Source organism: Nerophis lumbriciformis, linkage group LG37 (assembly GCF_033978685.3).
Source record: "Nerophis lumbriciformis linkage group LG37, RoL_Nlum_v2.1, whole genome shotgun sequence".
NCBI lineage: Eukaryota > Metazoa > Chordata > Actinopteri > Syngnathiformes > Syngnathidae > Nerophis > Nerophis lumbriciformis.
In genome coordinates this window covers 4,651,376-4,673,996 of record NC_084584.2, presented here as the reverse complement: position 1 = coordinate 4,673,996, position 22,621 = coordinate 4,651,376, and the positions used below count along the sequence as shown (strand labels likewise).

General features: G+C 41.1%; 1 protein-coding gene across 2 annotated transcripts in view; it reads right to left on the bottom strand.

Annotated features, from left to right (window-relative positions):
- The window catches only part of pds5b (PDS5 cohesin associated factor B), a 93,814-nt gene that overhangs the window by 31,342 nt on the left and 39,851 nt on the right, over positions 1 to 22,621 (bottom strand). For both annotated transcript variants that reach the window (XM_061931594.2, XM_061931595.2), the window contains exons 11-19: positions 20,843 to 20,988; positions 13,175 to 13,326; positions 12,996 to 13,109; positions 6,770 to 6,851; positions 6,631 to 6,679; positions 1,021 to 1,160; positions 840 to 955; positions 667 to 772; positions 441 to 601 (exon numbers count right to left, since the gene is read on the bottom strand). In XM_061931594.2, coding sequence (XP_061787578.2) covers positions 441 to 601; positions 667 to 772; positions 840 to 955; positions 1,021 to 1,160; positions 6,631 to 6,679; positions 6,770 to 6,851; positions 12,996 to 13,109; positions 13,175 to 13,326; positions 20,843 to 20,988 — 1,066 coding nt within the window. The remainder of the gene's footprint in view (positions 1 to 440; positions 602 to 666; positions 773 to 839; positions 956 to 1,020; positions 1,161 to 6,630; positions 6,680 to 6,769; positions 6,852 to 12,995; positions 13,110 to 13,174; positions 13,327 to 20,842; positions 20,989 to 22,621) is intronic.

Genomic DNA, 22,621 nt, shown 5'->3' with positions numbered 1-22,621 from the left:
CAGCTCCGTCCATGTTGATATACGACTCCATGCGCGCCCACATCACGCTGGTTTTTAATATATTATTAAAGTTTGACTGACCTATCTGACTGTTTTTTTGACATTCCCTTTAGCGCAGTTAGATGCGGCTTATAACACGGGGCGGCTTATAGGTGGACACAGTTTTGAAATATGCCGTTCATTGAAGGCGCGGCTTATAACCCAGGGCGGCTTATGGTGCGGAAAATACGGTAATTACGGGAAAACCGGAGTAGTTGGCAGGTATGATTATCCATTAGACACGCAATTTCCCCTAGAAAAACAAAAAATGGGAAATGCGCTCTACCTTCTGGCAAAACTCTAGCGCTTTGATCCACTGGCGGCGCAAAAATCAAGCAAAACTGAAAGTTCTCAAGTGGGTCTTTAAACGGGAAAAATACAATCCCGAGGGCAACACGTACGATTTGATGTGAGGGAAGCTCTCCTCCATCTTGCTGCCCGTGTTCTTGAAGATCTGCAGGGCGGCCTCGGCCACCTTCTCGTCGTCCATCTTCAGGCAGCCCAGCAGAGACTCGAAGGTCTCGGCAGAGTGGAAGGAGACGGGGTGTGTGAAGGACAACACCTGTGGAGTGACAACGCGGTCTTTTCGTGCTATGGGGGATTCATTTCAAGCGTGCCGAGTCTTACCTTCAGCAGTTCAAGTCCGGCTCGGATGGCGCTGTCCGTGGGAACGCCCTCCTCGTCATCATCAGCGGTCCCTTCTATTGACTTGTTGACCTGTTTGATCAGCGCGCTGACACAAGACGGCCCAGGTCACATATGGAAGGCCCAAGAGTCTTTCCTACAAACATGCACGCTACCTGATGGACTCGGTGTCGATGTGCACGGGAGCGATTCTCTCCAAGAGGAACTTGACCATCTCCAAGAAGGGATTGCTGGGCTGTTTGGGGCTGCCGAGCTTCTTGGTGATGTCTCGCTGCAAGAACCAAATCAACACGTGTCGCCGTGACCGACAGGTGTGAACGGCGCCGTCCTACTCACCACGCAGACCTCGGCCTGCTTGCAGGAGCACGCTGGGCTGACCAAAGTCTCCAGCTGGTCTCGGATTCTCTCGTCGTCCTCCAGGACCTGAGCCAACTTCTTCACAAAGTCTTGAGCCTTTCCCGGATCCGGAAGGTTCCCTGAGAGAAAGAGACAGTTAGAATGTGATGTTTATTGACATTTTTGTGAGTCCACAACCTCATGTGTGGTCTACACCAACATTTTTCAACATTTATGCAGCCAAGGCAAATTGTTTCATTAAAAAAAATGAGGAGGCACACCTGGTTAGAAAAGGTTAAAAAATGAAACTCCACCAGGTTGCCGTGCTTTATTTTGAGTTTGTTGTTGTTTCCTGTGTGTAGTGCTTTAGTTCCTGTCTTGCGCTGTTATTTTGGTGACTTTTCCTGTTTTATAATAGATTAATAATAATAGATTTTATTTGTACTTTACATTGAGTAAACAACCTCAAAGTGCTACAGCAGGGGTGCTCACACTTTTTCTGCAGGCGAGCTACTTTTCAATTGATCAAGTCGTGGGGATCTACCTCATTCATATATATAATTTATATTTACTTATTTATGAAATATATGTTTTTGTTAACAAGTTAAAGGTGTTTAATGAGAATGCAAGCATGTTTAACACATATAGTTAATATTGTTAATACATTAAAGGTGTTAAATGATAATACAAGTATGTTTAATACATATAGTTAATATTGTTAACAAGTTAAAGGTGTTTAAAGATAATGCAAGCATGTTTAACACATATAATTAATATTGTTAACAAGTTAAAGGTGGTTAAGGATAAAACAAGCATGTTTAACACATATAGTTAATATTGTTAACTTAAAGGTGTTTAAAGATAAAACAAGCATGTTTAACACATATAGTTAATATTGTTAACTTAAAGGTGTTTAAAGATAAAACAAGCATGTTTAACACATATAGTTAATATTGTTAACAAGTTAAAGGTGGTTAAAGATAATACAAGCATGTTTAACGCATATAGATTCCTTTCTTTCATGAAGACAAGAATATAAGTTGGTGTATTACCTGATTCTAATGACTTGCATTGATAGGAATCAGACAGTGGTGCTGATAACGTCCGCATTTTCGAATGGAGGAGAAAAAAAGTCCTCCTTTCTGTCCAATACCACATGAAAGTGGTTGGTTTTTGGCATCTTATTTGTCCAGCTTCCGTACTCCTTTGTATACACTTTACAAGAAATACATTGTCGGCAAACTCCGTAGCTTGCTAGCTTGTGCACGCCAGCTTTCTGAGACTCTTATTTTGGTAGCGCAGGCAGGATGAAGCAGAGCTTTTATTCTGCAACTGTGCAGTCGGTCTTTGGAGTTTTGACGACAGGTACGGCGCCAGAGTCTGTTGAAATAAAGTGTTTCTCGCCTTCCAGTCGGTAATTTTAATGAGCTGGCAGCAGCCAGCGTCATCTCAGAAGACCCTCGGGTGCCGTGAATGTCAATCAAGTGACGAAAGTGACGTCATAGTGAAGATTTATGATTGCTCATTTTTAGGACTATTTTTTTAATGCCTGGCTGGTGATCGACTGACACACCCTCCGAGATCGACCGGTAGATCACGATCGACGTAATGAGCACCCCTGTGCTACAGTGTATTAAAAAAAAAAAAGATAATAAAAAATAAAAAAACTAGAACAGCCAAATAGCTAAAACTAGTATGCATATATCTAAAAAAAAGGCTTTTTTAAAAAGAAGGGTTTTTAAGCCTTTTTTAAAAGCATCCACAGTCTGTGGTGCCCTCAGGTGGTCAGGGAGAGCGTTCCACAGACTGGGAGCGGCGGTTTTGTTGATGTTCTCCTTCACACCTTCCTCTGAGGGCTATTGCCCGCACCTGCTTTGTTTTCGCAATCAAGACTATTTAAGTCGTGCGTACGCAATCCTTCTTTGTGGGGCCATTGTTGATTGTCATGTCATGGTGCGACTTATACTCAGGAACGGCTTATGTGTGAAATTATTAACACATTAGCGTAAAATATCAAATATTATTATTTATCTCATTCACGTAAGAGACTAGACGTTAGAGATGCGCGGTTTGCGGACACAACCGCGGAGTCCGCGGATAAACCGCGGGTCGGGCGGGTAAAAATAGATTTTAAATAGATGCGGGCGGTTGGCGGTTGAACCAATTCGGAAATATATATACATAGTTAAATGTTGTTACCCACATACGAAAAACGAGCAGCACTCTTTGAAACAGTCAATTATTCATCAGGCACCGCGTCCCAGCAACAAGTGGCGCAAGTGAGCGCTCCTTCAGCGCAGCAGGGCGCATTTTAGAGGCCAGGCGCTCTCGCATGAATCCTGGCACTGTAGATGCCATTTTATTCCTGCATAGTGCTAACAAAAAAAAAAGTAAGTAGACATACGGTTGGATATGTTAAAGGAATTAGTCTACGTTACCTATAGGCTATACCAAATAAGCCCATGTCTAACCTATATTGAGTTCGGTCAGCTAAATAATTGTGATGGTTACGTGTTGTTTGGGCGCACTACAATGCAAAGGAATTAAGGCAATTGCGTTGTTTATTGTGGTTTTTTTCCATTGGAGATATACTACTATGTGTGAATAATTATTTGGCCTCGCTTTCAAGTGAAGCGCATCTCCGATTGGCGACAATGTAAGGCTATTTAGCCTGCTTTGTTTGTCGCGACCGTCTATTTTCATTATAATTCAAGTTTGATGATAAAGTGCAGTCTGATGGGTTTGATTTCCCCCCTTCAGCTATTTGCCTTGGCCAATAAGTTGCAGGTAATTTATTATTATTATTTATTTAATTTATTTTTGTTTAAATAGAGATGACATACATATGTTATTGTATAATTTAAGTTTGTGCGCGTGATTGACAGCCTAAGGCTTATGAGGCACATTTTTTATTCATTTTTTTATTTCAACTTAAAAACGTATGAGCCTATGCCTAGAACATAGGCTATGTATTTATCTTTATTTTCCTGCCTGTCGTTGACAATGGAGATTGTCTGATATTTTGTCATGGCTGCAGATCAATCAATAAAGGTTCATCTTTGTCGCGAAATTGTTCACTGCTTCACTGTGCACCCCGCCCTCGTCCCTATTTGAGCATTATAACGTTAACAAGTTAATATTCATTGAAATAAATTCAGAACATTTTTTTTACCTAACGAAAATATAGGCCTAGTCTTTCTAAAACATTGTTTTAACTTCTTAAAAGCCTCGTTCTGCTTGCTGCAACTGCGCACACAAAGTGTGAGGAACGCACTCCTGATCTGAGGGCTTTGGCAACAATAGTCAACACTTTCTTAATGGAAATGACAATAATATTATAATAATGATAAATAATATTATCACGCTTTAATATCTCTTAGCCACTAATGCGTGGCCAAGATATATTAATGCGTGGCACGCATTGAATGTCTCTGCTGCATTGGATCAGTCTCCTTTCTTTAACAGGCAAAAGCTTTATAACCTCACTAATGCCTTGCATCGTCTATATTAGATATATAACAACGGGCGGGTGTGGTTTTGATAAAATGTTGGTTCGGGTGTATGGCGGATGGTTGACGACTTTTGTGATGCGGTTGCGGATGAAATAATTGCCTATCTGCGCATCTCTACTCGACGTATAAGATTTCATGGGATTTAGCGATTAGGAGTGACAGATTGTTTGGTAAACGTATAGCATGTTCTATATGTTATAGTTATTTGAATGACTCTTACCATAATATGTTACGTTAACATACCAGTTGGTTATTTATGCCTCATATAACGTACACTTATTTAGCCTGTTGTTCACTATTCTTTATTTATTTTAAATTGCCTTTCAAATGTCTATTCTTGGTGTTGGCTTTTATCAAATACATTTCCCCCAAAAATGCGACTTAAACTCCAGTGCGACTTATATATGTTTTTTTCCTTCTTTATTATGCATTTTCGGCCGGTGCGACTTATAGTCCGAAAAATACGGTATTTACTTGCAGTGTGTATATAAAACGTTGGAGGGTTTTTAAGTTATTTTAGAGCAGGGGTGCTCATTACGTCGATCGCGAGCTACCGGTCGATCTCGGAGGGTGTGTCAGTCGATCACCAGCCAGGCATTAAAAAAATAGTCCTAAAAATGAGCGATCATAAATCTTCACTATGACGTCACTTTCGTCACTTGATTGACATTCACGGCACCCGAGGGTCTTCTGAGATGACGCTGGCTGCTGCCAGCTCATTAAAATTACCGACTGGAAGGCGAGAAACAATTTATTTCAACACACTCTGGCGCCGTACCTGTCGTCAAAACTCCAAAGACCGACTGCACAGTTGCGCTAACAAAATAAGAGTCTCAGAAAGCTGGCGTGCACAAGCTAGCAAGCTACGGAGTTTGCCGACAATGTATTTCTTGTAAAGTGTATACAAAGGAGTACGGAAGCTGGACAAATAAGATGCCAAAAACCAACCACTTTCGTGTGGTATTGGACAGAAAGGAGGACTTTTTTTCTCCTCCATTCAAAAATGCAGACGTTATCAGCACTACTGTCTGATTCCTATCAAAGCAAGTCATCAGAATCAGGTAATACACCAACTTATATTCTTGTCTTCATGAAAGAAAGGAATCTATATGTGTTAAACATGCTTGTATTATCTTTAAACACCTTTAACTTATTAACAATATTAACTATATGTGTTAAACATGCTTGTATTATCTTTAAACACCTTTAACTTGTTAACAATATTAACTATATGTGTTAAACATGCTTGTATTATCATTAAACACCTTTAACTTGTTAACAATATTAACTATATGTGTTAAACATGCTTGTTTTATCTTTAAACACCTTTAACTTGTTAACAATATTAACTATATGTGCTAAACATGCTTGTATTATCTTTAAACACCTTTAACTTATTAACAATATTAACTATATGTGTTAAACATGCTTGTATTATCTTTAACCACCTTTAAGTTGTTAACAATATTAACTATGTGTTAAACATGCTTGTATTATCTTTAAACACCTTTAACTTATTACAAATATTAACTATATGTGTTAAACATGCTTGTATTATCTTTAACCACCTTTAACTTATTACCAATATTAACTATATGTGTTAAACATGCTTGTATTATCTTTAAACACCTTTAACTTGTTAACAATATTAACTACCGGTATGTGTTGTATTATCATTAAACACCTTTAATTTATTAACAATATTAACTATGTGTTAAACATGCTTGCATTATCATTAAACACCTTTAACTTGTTAACAAAAACATATATTTCATAAATAAGTAAATATAAATTATATATATGAATGAGGTAGATCCCCACGACTTGATCAATTGAAAAGTAGCTCGCCTGCAGAAAAAGTGTGAGCACCCCTGTTTTAGAGGCTTTGAAGGCTACAACGGTGACTCCATTAGCCGCATCTTTCAAGCGTTTTTTGTTATCTATAAAACCCTAAAAAAAAAAAAAAAAGACATGTGTTCTTGTCTCCTGATGATTGTGAGCTATAGGCAAAATTCCCCCAAAAAAGTGCAGTTCCCCCTAAGGGTTCAATGAAAATACACAAACTTGTACGGTTTGACTTCCAGAGAAGGTTACTTACTTGTGATGACCATGACTTTGGCAAAAACAGCCTTGCTAGATGATTCAGACTGTAAAAAAAAAAAGGACAATAAAAGTAAACACGTATATTTTAACAAATCCCCAGGTTCTCTTCTTCAGTCTTTGTGGTGATCAGGTACCTTGGGTTTTTTGACCAGGTCCAACAGATCTTTGACATGGTGCCTCAGCAGATTCTGACATTTCCACATCTCATTGAGAGCTCTGCGAGGGGAAACGTGAAAGGCACATCCTTAAAATACTCATATAAACATGGTGACTGCCAAGACGTCATCACATCATTTACATAATCTGCTATGATTATAGTATCTCTTTAAAAAGGCTAAGAAAATGTATACATACATTTAAAACCTTTTGCCATATTTCCAATTGTTTCTTTTTGTACAATGTACTTTATTGAAAAATGTTCAAGTGCCTTCGGACTTTTAATTATAATTTTTTTGTCCTGTCCAGCCACTTAGACAAATCATATTGTTGATGGAGATGCCCATATTTGCTGTAGAGATTTACATTACGAAAGAGATAGAGGGGAAGAAAGAGAAGCAGACCATATTAACCTTGTAGATTGTTATAGTATAGCTAGGTTAAAGGGGAACATTATCACCTGACCTATGTAAGCGTCAATATATACCTTGATGTTGCAGAAAAAAGACCATATATTTTTTTAACCGATTTCCGAACTCTAAATGGGTGAATTTTGGCGAATTAAACGCCTTTCTATTATTCGCTCTCGAGAAGCAATCCGGCATTTTCTCACTTTCGTCGGTGTGTTGTCGGAGGGTGTAACAACACGAACAGGGACGGATTCAAGTTGCACCAGTGGCCCAAAGATGCGAAAGTGGCAAGAAATTGGACGAAATTTGTTCAAAATACGAGGGTGTGGAAAAGCCGACGAAATGGTCAGTCGTTTGTTCCGCACACTTTACCGACGAAAGCTATGCTACGACAGAGATGGCAAGAATGTGTGGATATCCTGCGACACTCAAAGCAGATGCATTTCCAACCATAAAGTCAAAGAAATCTGCCGCCAGACCCCCATTGAATCTGCCGGAGTGTGTGAGCAATTCAGGGACAAAGGCCCTCGCTAGCACGGCAAGCAATGGCGGCAGTTTGGGGGCGTGGCTAAAAGGGGAGGAGTATATTTACAGCTAGAATTCACCAAGTCAAGTATTTCATAGATTATATATATATATATATATATATATATATATATATATATATATATATATATATATATATATATATATATATATATATACCGTATTTTCCGCACTATAAGGCGCACCGGATTATTAGCCGCACCTTCTATGAATTACATATTTCATAATTTTGTCCACCAATAAGCCGCCCCGGACTAAAAGCCGCGCCTACGCTGCGCTAAAGTGAATGTCAAAAAAACGCTGCGCTAAAGTGAATGTCAAAAAAACAGTCAGATAGTTCAGTCAAACTTTAATAATATATTGAAAACCAGCGTTCTAACAACTCTGTCCCAAAATGTACAAATGTGCAATCACAAACATAGTAAAATTCAAAATGGTGTAGAGCAATAGCAACATACCGGTAATGTTGCTCGAACGTTAATGTCACAACACACAACACACAAAATAAACATAGCGCTCACTTTCTGAAGTTATTCTTCATTCGTACCGGTAAATCCTTCGAATTCTTCGTCTTCGGTGTCCGAATTGAAAAGTTGCGCTAGCGTGGCTTCCAAAATGGCGGGCTCCGTCTCTTCGAAATCATCGGATTCAGTGTCGCTGTTGTTGTGCAGCAGTTCTGTGAATCCTGCCTTCCGGAAAGCTCGGACCACAGTTGTGACAGAAATATCTGCCCAGGCATTTACAATCCACTGGCAGATGTTGGCGTATGTTGTCCGGCGTTGTCTGCCCGTCTTAGTGAAGGTGTGTTCGCCTTCGGTCATCCATTTTTCCCACGCAGTTCGCAGTCGTGATTTGAATGCCCTGTTGACACCAATATCCAGCGGTTGGAGTTCTTTGGTTAATCCACCCGGAATGACGGCGAGTGTTGTATTTGTGTGCTTCACTTGTTTTTTGACACCATCTGTGATGTGGGCGCGCATAGAGTCATATATCAACATGGACGGAGCAGCGTGAAAAAAGCCACCCGGCCGCTTCGCGTAAACTTCCCTTAACCACTCGCTCATCTTTTCTTCATCCATCCATCCCTTCGAGTTAGCTTTTATGATGACGCCGGCTGGAAAGGTCTCTTTTGGCAAGGTCTTCCTTTTGAATATCACCATGAGTGGAAGTTAGCATGGCAAGCTAGAACCACAGTGAAGGATGACTTCTCATTCCCTGTGGAGCGAATATTCACCGTACGTGCTCCCGTTCCACAGTGCGGTTCAGTTGCTGTGAAATACGGTAGTAATCCGTGTGCGGATGGAGAGATTGCGTCTTTTTATGACCCGGATCGTTTAGTAGGAGCCATTTTGTGGTCTTTACAGATGTAAACAGGAAATGAAACGTACGGTGATATCCGCGCGTTTTTTCTTCTTCTTCCGGGGGCGGGTGAAGCGCTTCCTGTTCTATGGGGGCGGGTGAAGCGCTTCCTGTTCTATGGGGGCGGGTGCTTTCCTTGGCGGTTGCTTGCGTAGAAGAAGAAGCGCTTCCTGTTCTACCGGGAAAAAAGATGGCGGCTGTTTACCGAAGTTGCGAGACCGAAACTTTATGAAAATGAATCGTAATAAAGCGCACCGGGTTATTAGGCGCACTGTCAGCTTTTGAGAAAAATTGTGGTTTTTAGGTGCGCCTTATAGTGCGGAAAATACGGTATAAGAAATAATTGACTTGGTGAATTCTAGCTATATATATATATATATAAAATAAATACTTGAATTTCAGTGTTCATTTATTTACACATATACACACACACATAACACTCATCTACTCATTGTTGAGTTAAGGGTTGAATTGTCCATCCTTGTTCTATTCTCTGTCACTATTTTTCGAACCATGCTGAACACCTCTAATGATGCATTCTGTGTGGCACGCACAAAAGTGCTTTCATCAAATGCACTAGATGGCAGTATTGTCCTGTTTAAGAGTGTCACAACATTGCTGTTTACGGCAGACGAACTGCTTTACGGTATACAAAAACGTGACTGCTGTTGTTGTGTGTTGTTGCCGCGCTGGGAGGACGTTAATGAAACTGCCTAACAATAAACACACATAAGAAACCAAGAACTCGCCCTCCATCATTCTACAGTTATAACGTGATTGGGCAGGTATGCTGTTTATGTTGTGGGTTAGCGGACTCAGGTCCTCATGGACCTGAGTCCGCCTGAATTTCGGGAGATTTTCGGGAGAAATTTTTTTCGGGAGAGGCGCTGAATTTCGTGAGTCTCCCGGAAAATCCGGGAGGGTTGGCAAGTATGAGCTAATGTCGCTATATCTTGCTGTTCTATCCGCCATGTTTGTTTGTATTGGCATCACTGTGTGACGTCACAGGAAAATGGACGGGTGTTTATAACGATGGTTAAAATCAGGCACTTTGAAGCTTTTTTTTAGGGATATTGCGTGATGGGTAAAATTTTGAAAAAAACTTCGAAAAATAAAAAAAGGCACTGGCAACTGATTTTTAATGGTTTTAACCCTTCTGAAATTGTGATAATGTTCCCCTTTAAGGAACTCCAAAGCGCTTTGACACTATTTCCACATTCATACACATATACATTGTATATTAAGTATGTGTCAATGAAAGGGCATTTTATGACTTTTCTTAATTTGATTACATGCTATTGTATGATTTTATTGTCATAATTTTATTGCATGATTTTTGTATCTCTTTAATTTAGGTAGCCATGGACTGCAGATGGAAATGAGCTATTTAGCTATAATCTGGTGCAGAACATATCCATACTTGCCAACCCTCCCGGATTTTCCGGGAGACTCCCGAAATTCAGCGCCTCTCCCGAAAACCTCCCGGGACAAATTTTCTCCCGAAATTCAGGCGGAGCTGGAGGCCATGCCCCCTCCAGCTCCATGCGGACCTGAGTGACGTGTTGACAGCCTGTTCACACGTCCGCTTTCCCACAATATAAGCAGCTAATGATTGAGGGCGAGTTCTTGGTTTCTTATGTGGGTTTATTGTTAGGCAGTTTCATTAACGTCCTCCCAGCGCGGTAACAACACACAACAACAGCAGTCAAGTTTTCGTCTACAGTAAAGCAGTTCGTCTGCCGTAAACAGCAATGTTGTGACACTTTTAAACAGGACAATACTGCCATCTACTGTACATGCATATGTGACCCACCCATAGTGTGTCACATTTTTGTGTTGATTTATTTATTTTATTTTGTGGTTTGAGTTCGTTTTTGGAGCTGTCATTCCACATTTATCAGTATTCACATTGGTCAGTAGGGGGCAGTAGGGCGTTTCTTCCCAATTGAATGCTATCACCTGCAGACCGGAAGTGTCTTGTCATTCTGATGAGCGCGACCAGTCTGTTAACAATTGAAACGTCCTGTGTGCTTTTTCCTCCTGTATAACAGGTTAGTTTTGGTGAATCAACTCACTGAATAATATCCATGTGATCTTTATAAGTTTAAGTACTCATTCTGATGGTGGAGCCTAACTCTAAAGTGTTTGTGAGTTGGAGTTTGTATTTGTGAATGAATCCAGTGCACAGCTGCAGTAATCAATACAAAAAGGCGACGTGAGTGCGCAATGTTTATATAGGAACTTCTGATCCTAATTCAGACTCCCAAATTAGAGCTCCCGTTTTCTTATTGATTTTATAATGTATATTTGTATAATGTGTGTGTTCTGAAATAGTGACAGAGAATAGAACAAGGATGGACAATTCAACCCTTAACTCAACAATGAGTAGATGAGTGTTATGTGTGTGTATATGTGTAAATAAATGAACACTGAAATTCAAGTATTTCTTTTATTTATTTATATATATATATATATAATAAAATATGTATATATATATAGCTAGAATTCACTGAAAGTCAAGTATTTCTTATATATATATATATTAGAGATGCGCGGTTTGCGGGCACAACCGCGGAGTCCGCGGATTATCCGCGGATCGGGCGGATGAAATTAAAACATTTTTGATTTTATACGCGGGTCGGGTCGGGTCGGGTGGTTGAAATTAAAAAAAATTAGATTTTAAATAGATTCAGGCGGGTGGCAGTTAAACCAATTGGGAAATATATATACATAGTTAAATGTTGTTACCCACATACGAAAAACGAGCAGGCACCTGCTGCATATGCCACAACAGAAAAAAAAAAAAATAAGAGATGGACACTTTTACGGAGCGGAGAAGGGACGCCTCGCCGGGGTCCGGGACCGAGGCCCCTTCCCCCGAGAGGGCCCCACCGGGAGCCGTAGCTGAGGCGATCCGCGAGAAGGGCCCGACGCACGTCCAGGGTCACCACCGCGCCCACCGCACCGACACCCCGCCTCGTCCGCCTTCGCCGTGGCCGGCAGCACGCGCAGCAGGTAAGCAGCTTACCTGCCCGCCACCCCCGTGGCCGGGGGCTCGTAACAGGGGTCACTCCGCGCGCTCCGCCCGCGCAGTTTACCTGCCCGCCACCCCTGTTGCCGGGGACGCGTAACAGGGGTCACTCCGCGCGCAGTGCGCTCACGAAAGGGGTGGGGCTCACCCTGGTTGATATAGACAGCAGGACGGTGGCCATGGAAGTCGGAACCCGCTAAGGAGTGTGTAACAACCCACCTGCCGAATCAACTAGCCCTGAAAATGGATGGCGCTGGTGCGTCGGGCCCATACCCGGCCGTCGCCGGCAGCGAGACGCGCTTGGAGGTGCGCTCAGCGCGGCTCCCATATGATTGCGCACTGGTGTGCGTCTGGGTCGTGACAGCGTGGCACGCGAATGTCTGTGCTGCATTGGATCAGTCTCCTTTCTTTAACAGGCAAAAGCTTTATAACCTCACTAATGCCTTGCATCGTCTATATTAGATATATAACAACGGGCGGGTGCGGTTCTGATCAAATGTTACATCGGGTGGATGGCGGATGGTTGACGACTTTCTGATGCGGTTGCGGATGAAATAATTGCCTATCCGCGCATCTCTAATATATATATATATATATATATCTTAACCACGCCCTCCGCCCCACCCCCGACCACGCCCCCACCCCCCACCCCCACCTCCCGAAATCGGAGGTCTCAAGGTTGGCAAGTATGCATATCTGTCTTTGAGCTTAATGTTTCTGTGCATGGTCCCTTCAAATAAAGACTAAACAAAACTAAGTTACATCAAGTGGAAACCCTGTATAAATTATAACAATACATATTCCTTCACACATCTTTGGCCTTATGTTTAAGGAAGCACAAAACGGTGGTTGACTTACTTGACAGCGTTTGTGTCCAAGGTGGCATAGAGGTAGTAGAGACACTTCATCCTCTCTGCTGTCTCCAGGTTGTGAGGAACCATATACTGGGCAAAGACCCGCTCCACCAGTAGCCTGGACAACCAAGAGGAGCAGTCAAGAAGTGAAGATGCGTACCTTTCTTCCCTCCCGGTGTTTACCTGTCGTCAATACTGTTCTGGTAGTAGATGTGCAGCAGCTTATCTTTGATCCACGAAATCTGCTTGGATGCCTCGCGCCCCCCTTCGCCCTGCAGGGAGTACTTCTTGTAGATGGACGCCAGGCCCATCATGGCCTCCTTGCGCACACGCCACTGACGAGAAAAGACAAAAGCGGACCAGTTAAACCAGACCTGGGCAAAATCCAGCCCGCCGGATGTTCTACATCATTTTTTTTTACCTTTAACATCAAAACTGTTGCCGCCATTATGATGTGCAGTGCTGTTTTTAAATGACTAAGTCCTGAACTATAGAAGGTATCAGTGTCAGAAAGTGATTTTTACGTGTAGGTGTTTATTACCCTTTGCTGTTACATTTTTGTTGTGTTTTGCTTGATTGTAAAAGATACACAGCTATGGAGGAGCTGTAAATATGTTCATATGTTGTTAATATTCAGTGTTTTATGGTTCATAGTTAACATTGTAAATAAAGTTAAACTACCAATGATTGTCACACACACGCACACAAAGTGTGGCAAATTTGTTCTCTGCATTTGACCCAATTCCTTGATCCTCCCTGGGAGGTGAGGGGAGCAGTGAGCAGCAGTGGTGGCCGCGGCCAGGAATAATTTTTGGTGATTCAACCCCTAATTCCAACCCTTGATGATGAGTGCCAAGCAGGGAGGTAATGGCTCCCATTTTTATACTCTTTGGTATGACTCCGCCGGGGTTTGAACTCACAACCTACCCATTTCAGGGCGGACACTCTAACCCAGGGGTGCTCATTACGTCGATCGCGAGCTACCGGTCAATCGCGCACCAGCCAGGCATTAAAAAAATAGTCCTAAAAATGAGCGATCATAAATCTTCACTATGACGTCACTTTCGTCACTTGATTGACATTCACGGCACCCGAGGGTCTTCTGAGATGACGCTGGATGCTGCCAGCTCATTAAAATTACCGACTGGAAGGCGAGAAACACTTTATTTCAACAGACTCTGGCGCCGTACCTGTCGTCAAAACTCCAAAGACCGACTGCACAGTTGCACAGTTACGCTAACAAAATAAGAGTCTCAGAAAGCTGGCGTGCACAAGCTACGGAGTTTGCCGACAATGTATTTCTTGTAAAGTGTATACAAAGGAGTACGGAAGCTGGACAAATAAGATGCTAAAAACCAACCACTTTCATGTGGTATTGGACAGAAAGGAGGACTTTTTTTCTCCTCCATTCGAAAATGCGGACGTTTTTAGCACCACTGTCTGATTCCAATCAATGCAAGTCATCACAATCAGGTAATACACCAACTTATATTCTTGTCTTCATGAAAGAAAGGAATCTATATGTGTTAAACATGCTTGTATTATCTTTAAACACCTTTAACTTGTTAACAATATTAACTATGTGTTAAACATGCTTGTATTATCATTAAACACCTTTAAGTTGTTAATATTAACTATGTGTTAAACATGCTTGTATTATCTTTAAACACCTTTAACTTGTTAACAATATTAACTACCGTATTTTCCGCACTATAAGGCGCACCTAAAAACCACAAATTTTCTCAAAAGCTGACAGTGCGCCTTATAACCCGGTGCGCTTTATATATGGATTAATATTACGATTCATTTTCATAAAGTTTCGATCTCGCAACTACGGTAAACAGCCGCCATCTTTTTTCCCCGTAGAACAGGAAGCGCTTCTTCTTCTACGCAAGCAACTGCCAAGGTAAGCACCCGCCCCCATAGAACAGGAAGCGCTTCTTCTTCTACTGTAAGCAACCACCCGCCCGCGTAGAAGAAGAAAAAGCGCGCGGATATTACCGTACCGGTACGTTTCATTTCCTTTGTGTGTTTACATCTGTAAAGACCACAAAATGGCTCCTACTAAGCGACAGGGATCCGGTTCATGAAAAGACACAATCTCTCCATCCGCACACGGATTACTATTTCACAGCAACTGATATTCCTGTGAACCGCACTGTGGATACAACGGGAGCACGTACGGTGAATATTCGCACCACAGGGAATGAGAAGTCATCCTTCACTGTGGTTCTAGCTTGCCATGCTAATGAAACTTCCACCCATGGTGATATTCAAAAGGAAGACCTTGCCAAAAGAGACCTTTCCAGCCGGCGTCATCATAAAAGCTAACTCGAAGGGATGGATGAAGAAAAGATGAGCGAGTGGTTAAGGTAAGTTTAAGTTTACGCGAAGAGGCCGGGTGGCTTTTTTCACGCAGCTCTGTCCATGTTGATATACGACTCCGTGCGCGCCCACATCACGCTGGTTTTAATATATTATTAAAGTTTGACTGACCTATTTGACTGTTTTTTTGACATTCCTTTAGCGCAGTTAGATGCGGCTTATAACACGGGGCGGCTTATAGGTGGACAAAGTTTTGAAATATGCCGTTCATTGAAGGCGCGGCTTATAACCCAGGGCGCCTTATGGTGCGGAAAATACGGTAGTTGTAGTGTTCATTAAAGGGGAACATTATCACCAGACCTATGTAAGCGTCAATATATACCTTGATGTTGCGGAAAAAAGACCACATATTTTTTTTACCGATTTCCGAACTCTAAATGGGTGAATTTTGGCGAATTTTCTAATATTCGCTCTCGGAGCAATCCGGGAAGCAATCCGCCATTTTCTCACTTTCGTCGGTGTGTTGTCGGAGGGTGTAACAACACGAACAGGGACGGATTCACGTTGCACCAGTGGCCCAAAGATGCGAAAGTGGCAAGAAATTGGACGAAATTTGTTCAAAATACGAGGGTGTGGGGAAAGCCGACGAAATGGTCAGTCGTTTGTTCCGCACACTTTACCGACGAAAGCTATGCTACGACAGAGATGGCAAGAATGTGTGGATATCCTGCGACACTCAAAGCAGATGCATTTCCAACGATAAAGTCAAAGAAATCTGCCGCCAGACCCCCATTGAATCTGCCGGAGTGTGTGAGCTATTCAGGGACAAAGGACCTCGGTAGGACGGCAAGCAATGGCGGCAGTTTGTTCCTGCAGACGAGTGAGCTAAACCCCCTGGACGTCTTGGCTCACACCGTCCCTTATGCCACCGAAGACGATCAAGAGAAGAATATCAACCCTAGCTTCCCTGGCCTGCTGACATCAACTCCAAAACTGGACAGATCAGCTTTCAGGAAAAGAGAGCGGATGAGGGTATGTCTACAGAATATATTAATTGATGAAAACTTTATTCATTACTCGCGGTTTTCAGAGGTGGGTAGTAACGTGCTACATTTACTCCGTTACATCTACTTGAGTAACTTTTGGGATAAATTGTACTTCTAAGAGTAGTTTTAATGCAACATACTTTTACTTTTACTTGGGTATATTTATAGAGAAGAAACGCTACTTTTACTCCGCTACTTTTATCTACATTCAACTCGCTACTAATTTTAATCGATCTGTTAATGCACGCTTTGTTTGTTTTGGTCTGTCATAGTGCCTGCGTTTCAACAAATACAGTCACTGGTGACGTTTCACTCCGTTCCACCAATCAGATGCAGTCACTGGTGGCGTTGGACCAATCAAACAGAGCCAGGCGGTCACATGACCTGACTTAAACAAGTTGAAAAACTTATTGGGGTGTTACCATTTAGTGGTCAATTGTACGGAATATATACTGTACTGTGCAATCTACTAATAAAAGTTTCAATCAATCAATCAAAAGTGTGAAGGAAAAAAGACCCTTTTTTATTTCAACCGTACATCCCGTCAAAAGCCTAAAGACTGACTGCACAGTTCCGGTCTTCACAATAAAAGTGCCGCTCCATCGCGCCTGCGCTTTCAAAACAAGAGTCTCCGAAAGCCAGCGCAAACAAGCTAGCAAGCTACGGAGTTTGCCGCCAATGTATTTCTTGTAAAGTGTATAAAAACGAATATGGAAGCTGGACAAATAAGATGCCAAAAACCAACCACTTTCATGTGGTATTAGACAGAAAGGAGGAACTTTTTTTCTCCTCCATTTGAAAACGTGGACGCTATCAGCACTACTGTCTGATTACAATCAATGCAAGTCATCAGAATCAGGTAATACACCAACTTATATTCTTGTCTTCATGAAAGAAAGGAATCTATATGTGTTAAACATGCATGTATATTCATTAAAACACCTTTAACATGTAAACAAAAACGGCAAAATAAATAAATATAAATTATATACTGTATATATATATATATGTGTATATATATATATATATATATATATATATATATGTATATATATATAAATGTGTGTGTATATATATATATATATATATATGTGTGTGTGTATATATATACAGTCAAGAAATTAAGTATTTGAACACCCTGCTATTTTGCAAGTTCTCCCACTTAGAAATCATGGAGGGGTCTGAAATTTTCATGGCAGGTGCATGTCCACTGTATGAGAGATAACCTAAAAAGAAAAATCCGGAAATCACAATCTATGATTTTTTAACAATTTATTTGTGTGATACAGCTGAAAATAAGTATTTGAACACCAACATTAATATTTGGTAGAGTAGCCTTTGTTCGCAATTACAGAGTTCAAACGTTTCCTGGAGTTCTTCACCAGGTTTGCACAGACTGCAGGAGGGATTTTGGCCCACTCCTCCACACAGATCTTCTCTAGATCAGTCAGGTTTCTGGGCTGCCGCTGAGTAACACAGACTTTCAGCTCCCTCCAAAGATTTTCAATTGGATTTAGGTCTGAAGACTGGCTAGGCCACTCCAGAACCTTGATATGGTTCTTACGAAGCCACTTCTTGGTTTTCCTGGCTGTGTGCTTTGGGTCATTGTCATGTTGGAAGATCCAGCCACGACTCATCTTCAATGATCTGACTGAGGGAAGGAGGTTTTTGGCCAAAATCTCACAATACATGGCTGCAGTCATCCTCTCCCTAATACAGTACAGTCGTCCTGTCCCATGAGCAGAAAAACACCCCCAAGGCATGATGCTACCACCCCCATGCTTCACAGTAGGGATGGTGTTCTTGGGATGCTACGCATCATTCTTCTTCCTCCAAACACGCATAGTGGAATTATGACCAAAAAGGTCAATTTTGGTCTCATCTGTCCACAAAACTTTCTCCCATGACTCCTCTGGATAATCCAAATGGTCATTGTCAAACTTAAGACGGGCCTTAACATGTGCTGGGTTCAAGCAGGGGAATCTTCCGTGCCATGCATGATTTCAAAGCATGACGTCTTAGTGTATTACCAACAGTGACCATGGAAACAGTGGTCCCAGCTCTTTTCAGGTCATTGAACAAGTCCTGCCGTGTAGTCCTGGGCTGATTCCTCACCTTTCTTAGCACCATTGAGACCCCACGAGGTGATATCTTGCATGGGGCTCCACTCCGATTGAGATTGACCGTCATGTTTAGCTTCTTCCATTTTCTAATGATTGCTCCAACAGTGGACCTTTTTTCACCAAGCTGCTTGGCAATTTCTCCGTAGCCCTTTCCATCCTTGTGGAGTTGTACAATTTTGTCTCTGGTGTCTTTGGACAGCTCTTTGGTCTTAGCCATGCTGAATGTTTGGGTCTTACTGATTGTATGGGGTGGACAGGTGTATTTATGCAGGTAGCGACCTCACACAGGTGCATTTGATTCAGGGTTATACAGTGGAGTGGAGGAGGACTTTTCAAGGCGGACTAACAGGTCTTTGAGGGTCAGAATTCTAGCTGATAGACAGGTGTTCAAATACTTATTTTCAGCTGTATCACACGAATAAATTGTTAAAAAATCATAGATTGTGATTTCTGAATTTTTCTTTTTAGGTTATGTCTCATACAGTGGACATGCACCTACGGTGAAAATTTCAGACCCCTTCATGATTTCAAAGTGGGAGAACTTGCAAAATAGCAGGGTGTTCAAATACTTATTTTCTTGACTGTATATGGGTGTATGTATAGATATATATATATATATGATATGTGTGTGTATGTTACTCATCAGTTACTCAGTACTTGAGTAGTTTTTTCACAACATACTTTTTACTTTTACTCAAGTAAATATTTGGGTGACTACTCCTTACTTTTACTTGAGTACGGTAATAAATCTCTCAAGTAACAGTACTCTTACTTGAGTACAATTTCTGGCTACTCTACCCACCTCTGGCGGTTTTACGTAAATTATTATACATAAACTGTGTTTACCAATAATTTAGCTTAAAAACATTTATTTTTTCAATCATTCGAGTACATTCCGGTTAACCTGAGTGCTGAAATCGTGGAAAAATATATGTTCTTAGCGCGCCTGAATTGGGCTGTCTGCACTCTCAAAGTGCATGTTGTTGCCAAATGTATTTCATATGCTGTAAACCTAATTCATAGTTGTTAGTTTCCTTTAATGCCAAACAAACACATACCAATCTTTGGTTAGAAGGCGATCGCCGAATTCGTCCTCGCTTTCTCCCGTGTCGCTGGCTGTCGTGTCATTTTCGTCGGTTTCGCTTGCATAAGCCGCTGAAATCCGAGTCTGAATCCGAGCTAATGTCGCTATTCCTTGCTGTTCTTTCCGCCATGTTTGTTTGTATTGGCATCATTATGTGACGTCACAGGAAAATGGACGGGTGTATATAACGATGGTTAAAATCAGGCACTTTGAAGGTTTTTTAGGGATATTGCGTGATGATGTCAAAAGGCATTAATAAATCTGTCAGAATAATTGTATCTAAGTTATCACAAAACTTTGTGTTTCAATGAGCGAGAAGACGAAAGCGGTCTTTGAACCTACCAAGAAGAAGGCTTGAAAAACTCCACTGTGTGGGATGGGAAGCAACATGAAGCTGTTCTGTTTCTTTCATGTATTGTAATCAACAGAAAGATATTGTCTTGACCCGAAATCTACAAAGCGAAGAGGAAGCAGGACCTGACTCTCCTATAGGGACCTTTTCTTTGAACCGTTTTACGAACTTTTATTTGAACTGCTCTGTAACCAAAGGTGATGGCTGTTTACGACCCCCGTCCCTTAGAAACAGCTGTTGCCACGTAATCAGGGAAAGTCCAAATAAAAGTACAATCTTTCGCCAGAGCGTGCTGGGAGACTGTACAATTGAGACAAATTTAATCCTGTCTCTGTTTAATTCTTTACTTCTTGTCTTGTTTAATAGATGCCATAGGTTGATTGGCAACACTAAATTGGCCCTAGTGTGTGAATGTGAGTGTGAATGTTGTCTGTCTATCTGTGTTGGCCCTGCGATGAGGTGGCGACTTGTCCAGGGTGTACCCCGCCTTCCGCCCGATTGTAGCTGAGATAGGCTCCAGCGCCCCCCGCGACCCCAAAGGGAATAAGCGGTAGAAAATGGATGGATGGATGGGTAAAATTATGAAAAAAACTTCGAAAAATAAAATAAGCCATTGGGAACTGATTTTTAATGGTTTTAACCCTTCTGAAATTGTGATAATGTTCCCCTTTAATACATTTGGAGGTGAATAGCATGTATATGGCATATCCTATGTAAATTAGCATTTAGCTAGGGGACTTAAAAGCACTTTCTATCAGGCATTCTTGGAGAATTACAACATTACTTGAATTTGCTCGTCGAGCGTTGAAGCCCGAGTCACGAAATATAGTACCCCTTGACCTTACATGTATCAGTACTCGGTAGTACAAGTACCGAGCTTAGTACCATTCCCTACTGCTGACACACAAACGTCTTTCTTACTCTCTTGTCCAGCGTCCGCTCTTTCACAAAGTTGAGCAAGGCGTCGTTGACGAGAGACAGGTCCTTCTTGGCGGCGGTTACGATGGAAACGATGACGTCGTGGCGGATGGCCTCCTCGGGGTCGTGTGACCTGACCCGCAGGTATTCTGCGGAGGAAGAAGGGGAGAAGACAAGGACTGTTGAGATGCTGGAGATGACACATTTATATTGCATTTGGTCAAAGGTTACTCTCCAAATGGGCTTGGTTTGTGATTGATGCTGTATTACTGCCTTTACGAGCCTTAAAGTACCAGTGGAGTGGGAAAACAAGTTGCCTCTATATTGACTCTATTATCATATACATTAGATTTATGACAACGAGAGACTTACAAAGTTTGCGAGTAAATGGATATGATGAAAACAGTATGAGAGATAATGAGCTGGCTAGTCATGTGACGTAGAAGTAGGAACCGCGGATCCCTTCCCTAGTAACAACAATGCAAATCATGCACTTTGTGGGAGCCAATAACGATTAATTTGGGACAAATGATGGTCTGGAACCTTACATTTTTGACTTACTACTTGTACATGTATAGGGATTGTGAATGATAGACAGACAGCACATCTGTCTAAGGTTGTACGGTATACCGGTACTAGTATAGTATTGCGGTACTAATGAATCAAAAATGGTACTATACTCTGTTTCGTAAAGTACCGGTTCGCCATATTATTATTATTTTTTTACAAGCATGACGGCGCGTCGGCGTCACATCATGACATTGCTGGTTTACGAGCAAAGCAGCATGTTCGGCAGCGCACACACACAGAGTACTTACAAACAGATACAGTGTGTAGACAGAAAATGGAGAATGGACACATTTTGGTGTAAAAAGTAAAGATAAAGGTGAAGTTATAACACTTTAAGACATGGCCAGCTAGTTAGCGGCTAATGTCCATCCGCAATCGGCAGTGTTTTGGCTTCCTCAAGTAGCATTATCACTGGAGGACGAGGAATAGCTAAAGATGCTTCACTACACACCGTAGGAAGATACAATAGCGCACCGGCGTCACCGCTAACAAGAGATCAGATCGATACCTAAATGTGTGGTATCATCCAAAACTAATGTAAAGTATCAAAGAGAAGAATAAGTGATTATTACATTTTAACAGAAGTGTAGATAGAACATGTTCAAACAGAAAATAAGCAAACATTAACAGTAAATGAACAAGTAGATTAATAATAAATGTTTACAGTTTGTCCTTTATAATGTGTACAAAATAATAGGTGTATAAATGACACAATATGTTACTGCAGACTAATTAGGAGTCTTTGTTTGTTTACTTACTACTAAAAGACAAGTTGTCTAGTATGTTCACTATTTTATTTAAGCACTAAATGACAATAATAAACATATGTTTCATGTACCCTAAGATTTTTTGTTAAAATAAAGACAATAATGACAATTTTTGTGTTTTTGTTATTTAGAAAAGTATCAAAAGGTATCGAAATAAATCATGTGTACAAAATAATAGGTGCATAAATGACACAATATGTTACTGCATACATCAGCAGACTAATTAGGAGTCTTTGTTTGTTTACTTACTACTAAAAGACAAGTTGTCTAGTATGTTCACTATTTTATTTAAGCACTAAATGACAATAATAAACATATGTTTCATGTACCCTAAGATTTTTTGTTAAAATAAAGACAATAATGACAATTTTTGTGTTTTTGTTATTTAGAAAAGTATCAAAAGATATCGAAATAAATCATGTGTACAAAATAATAGGTGTATAAA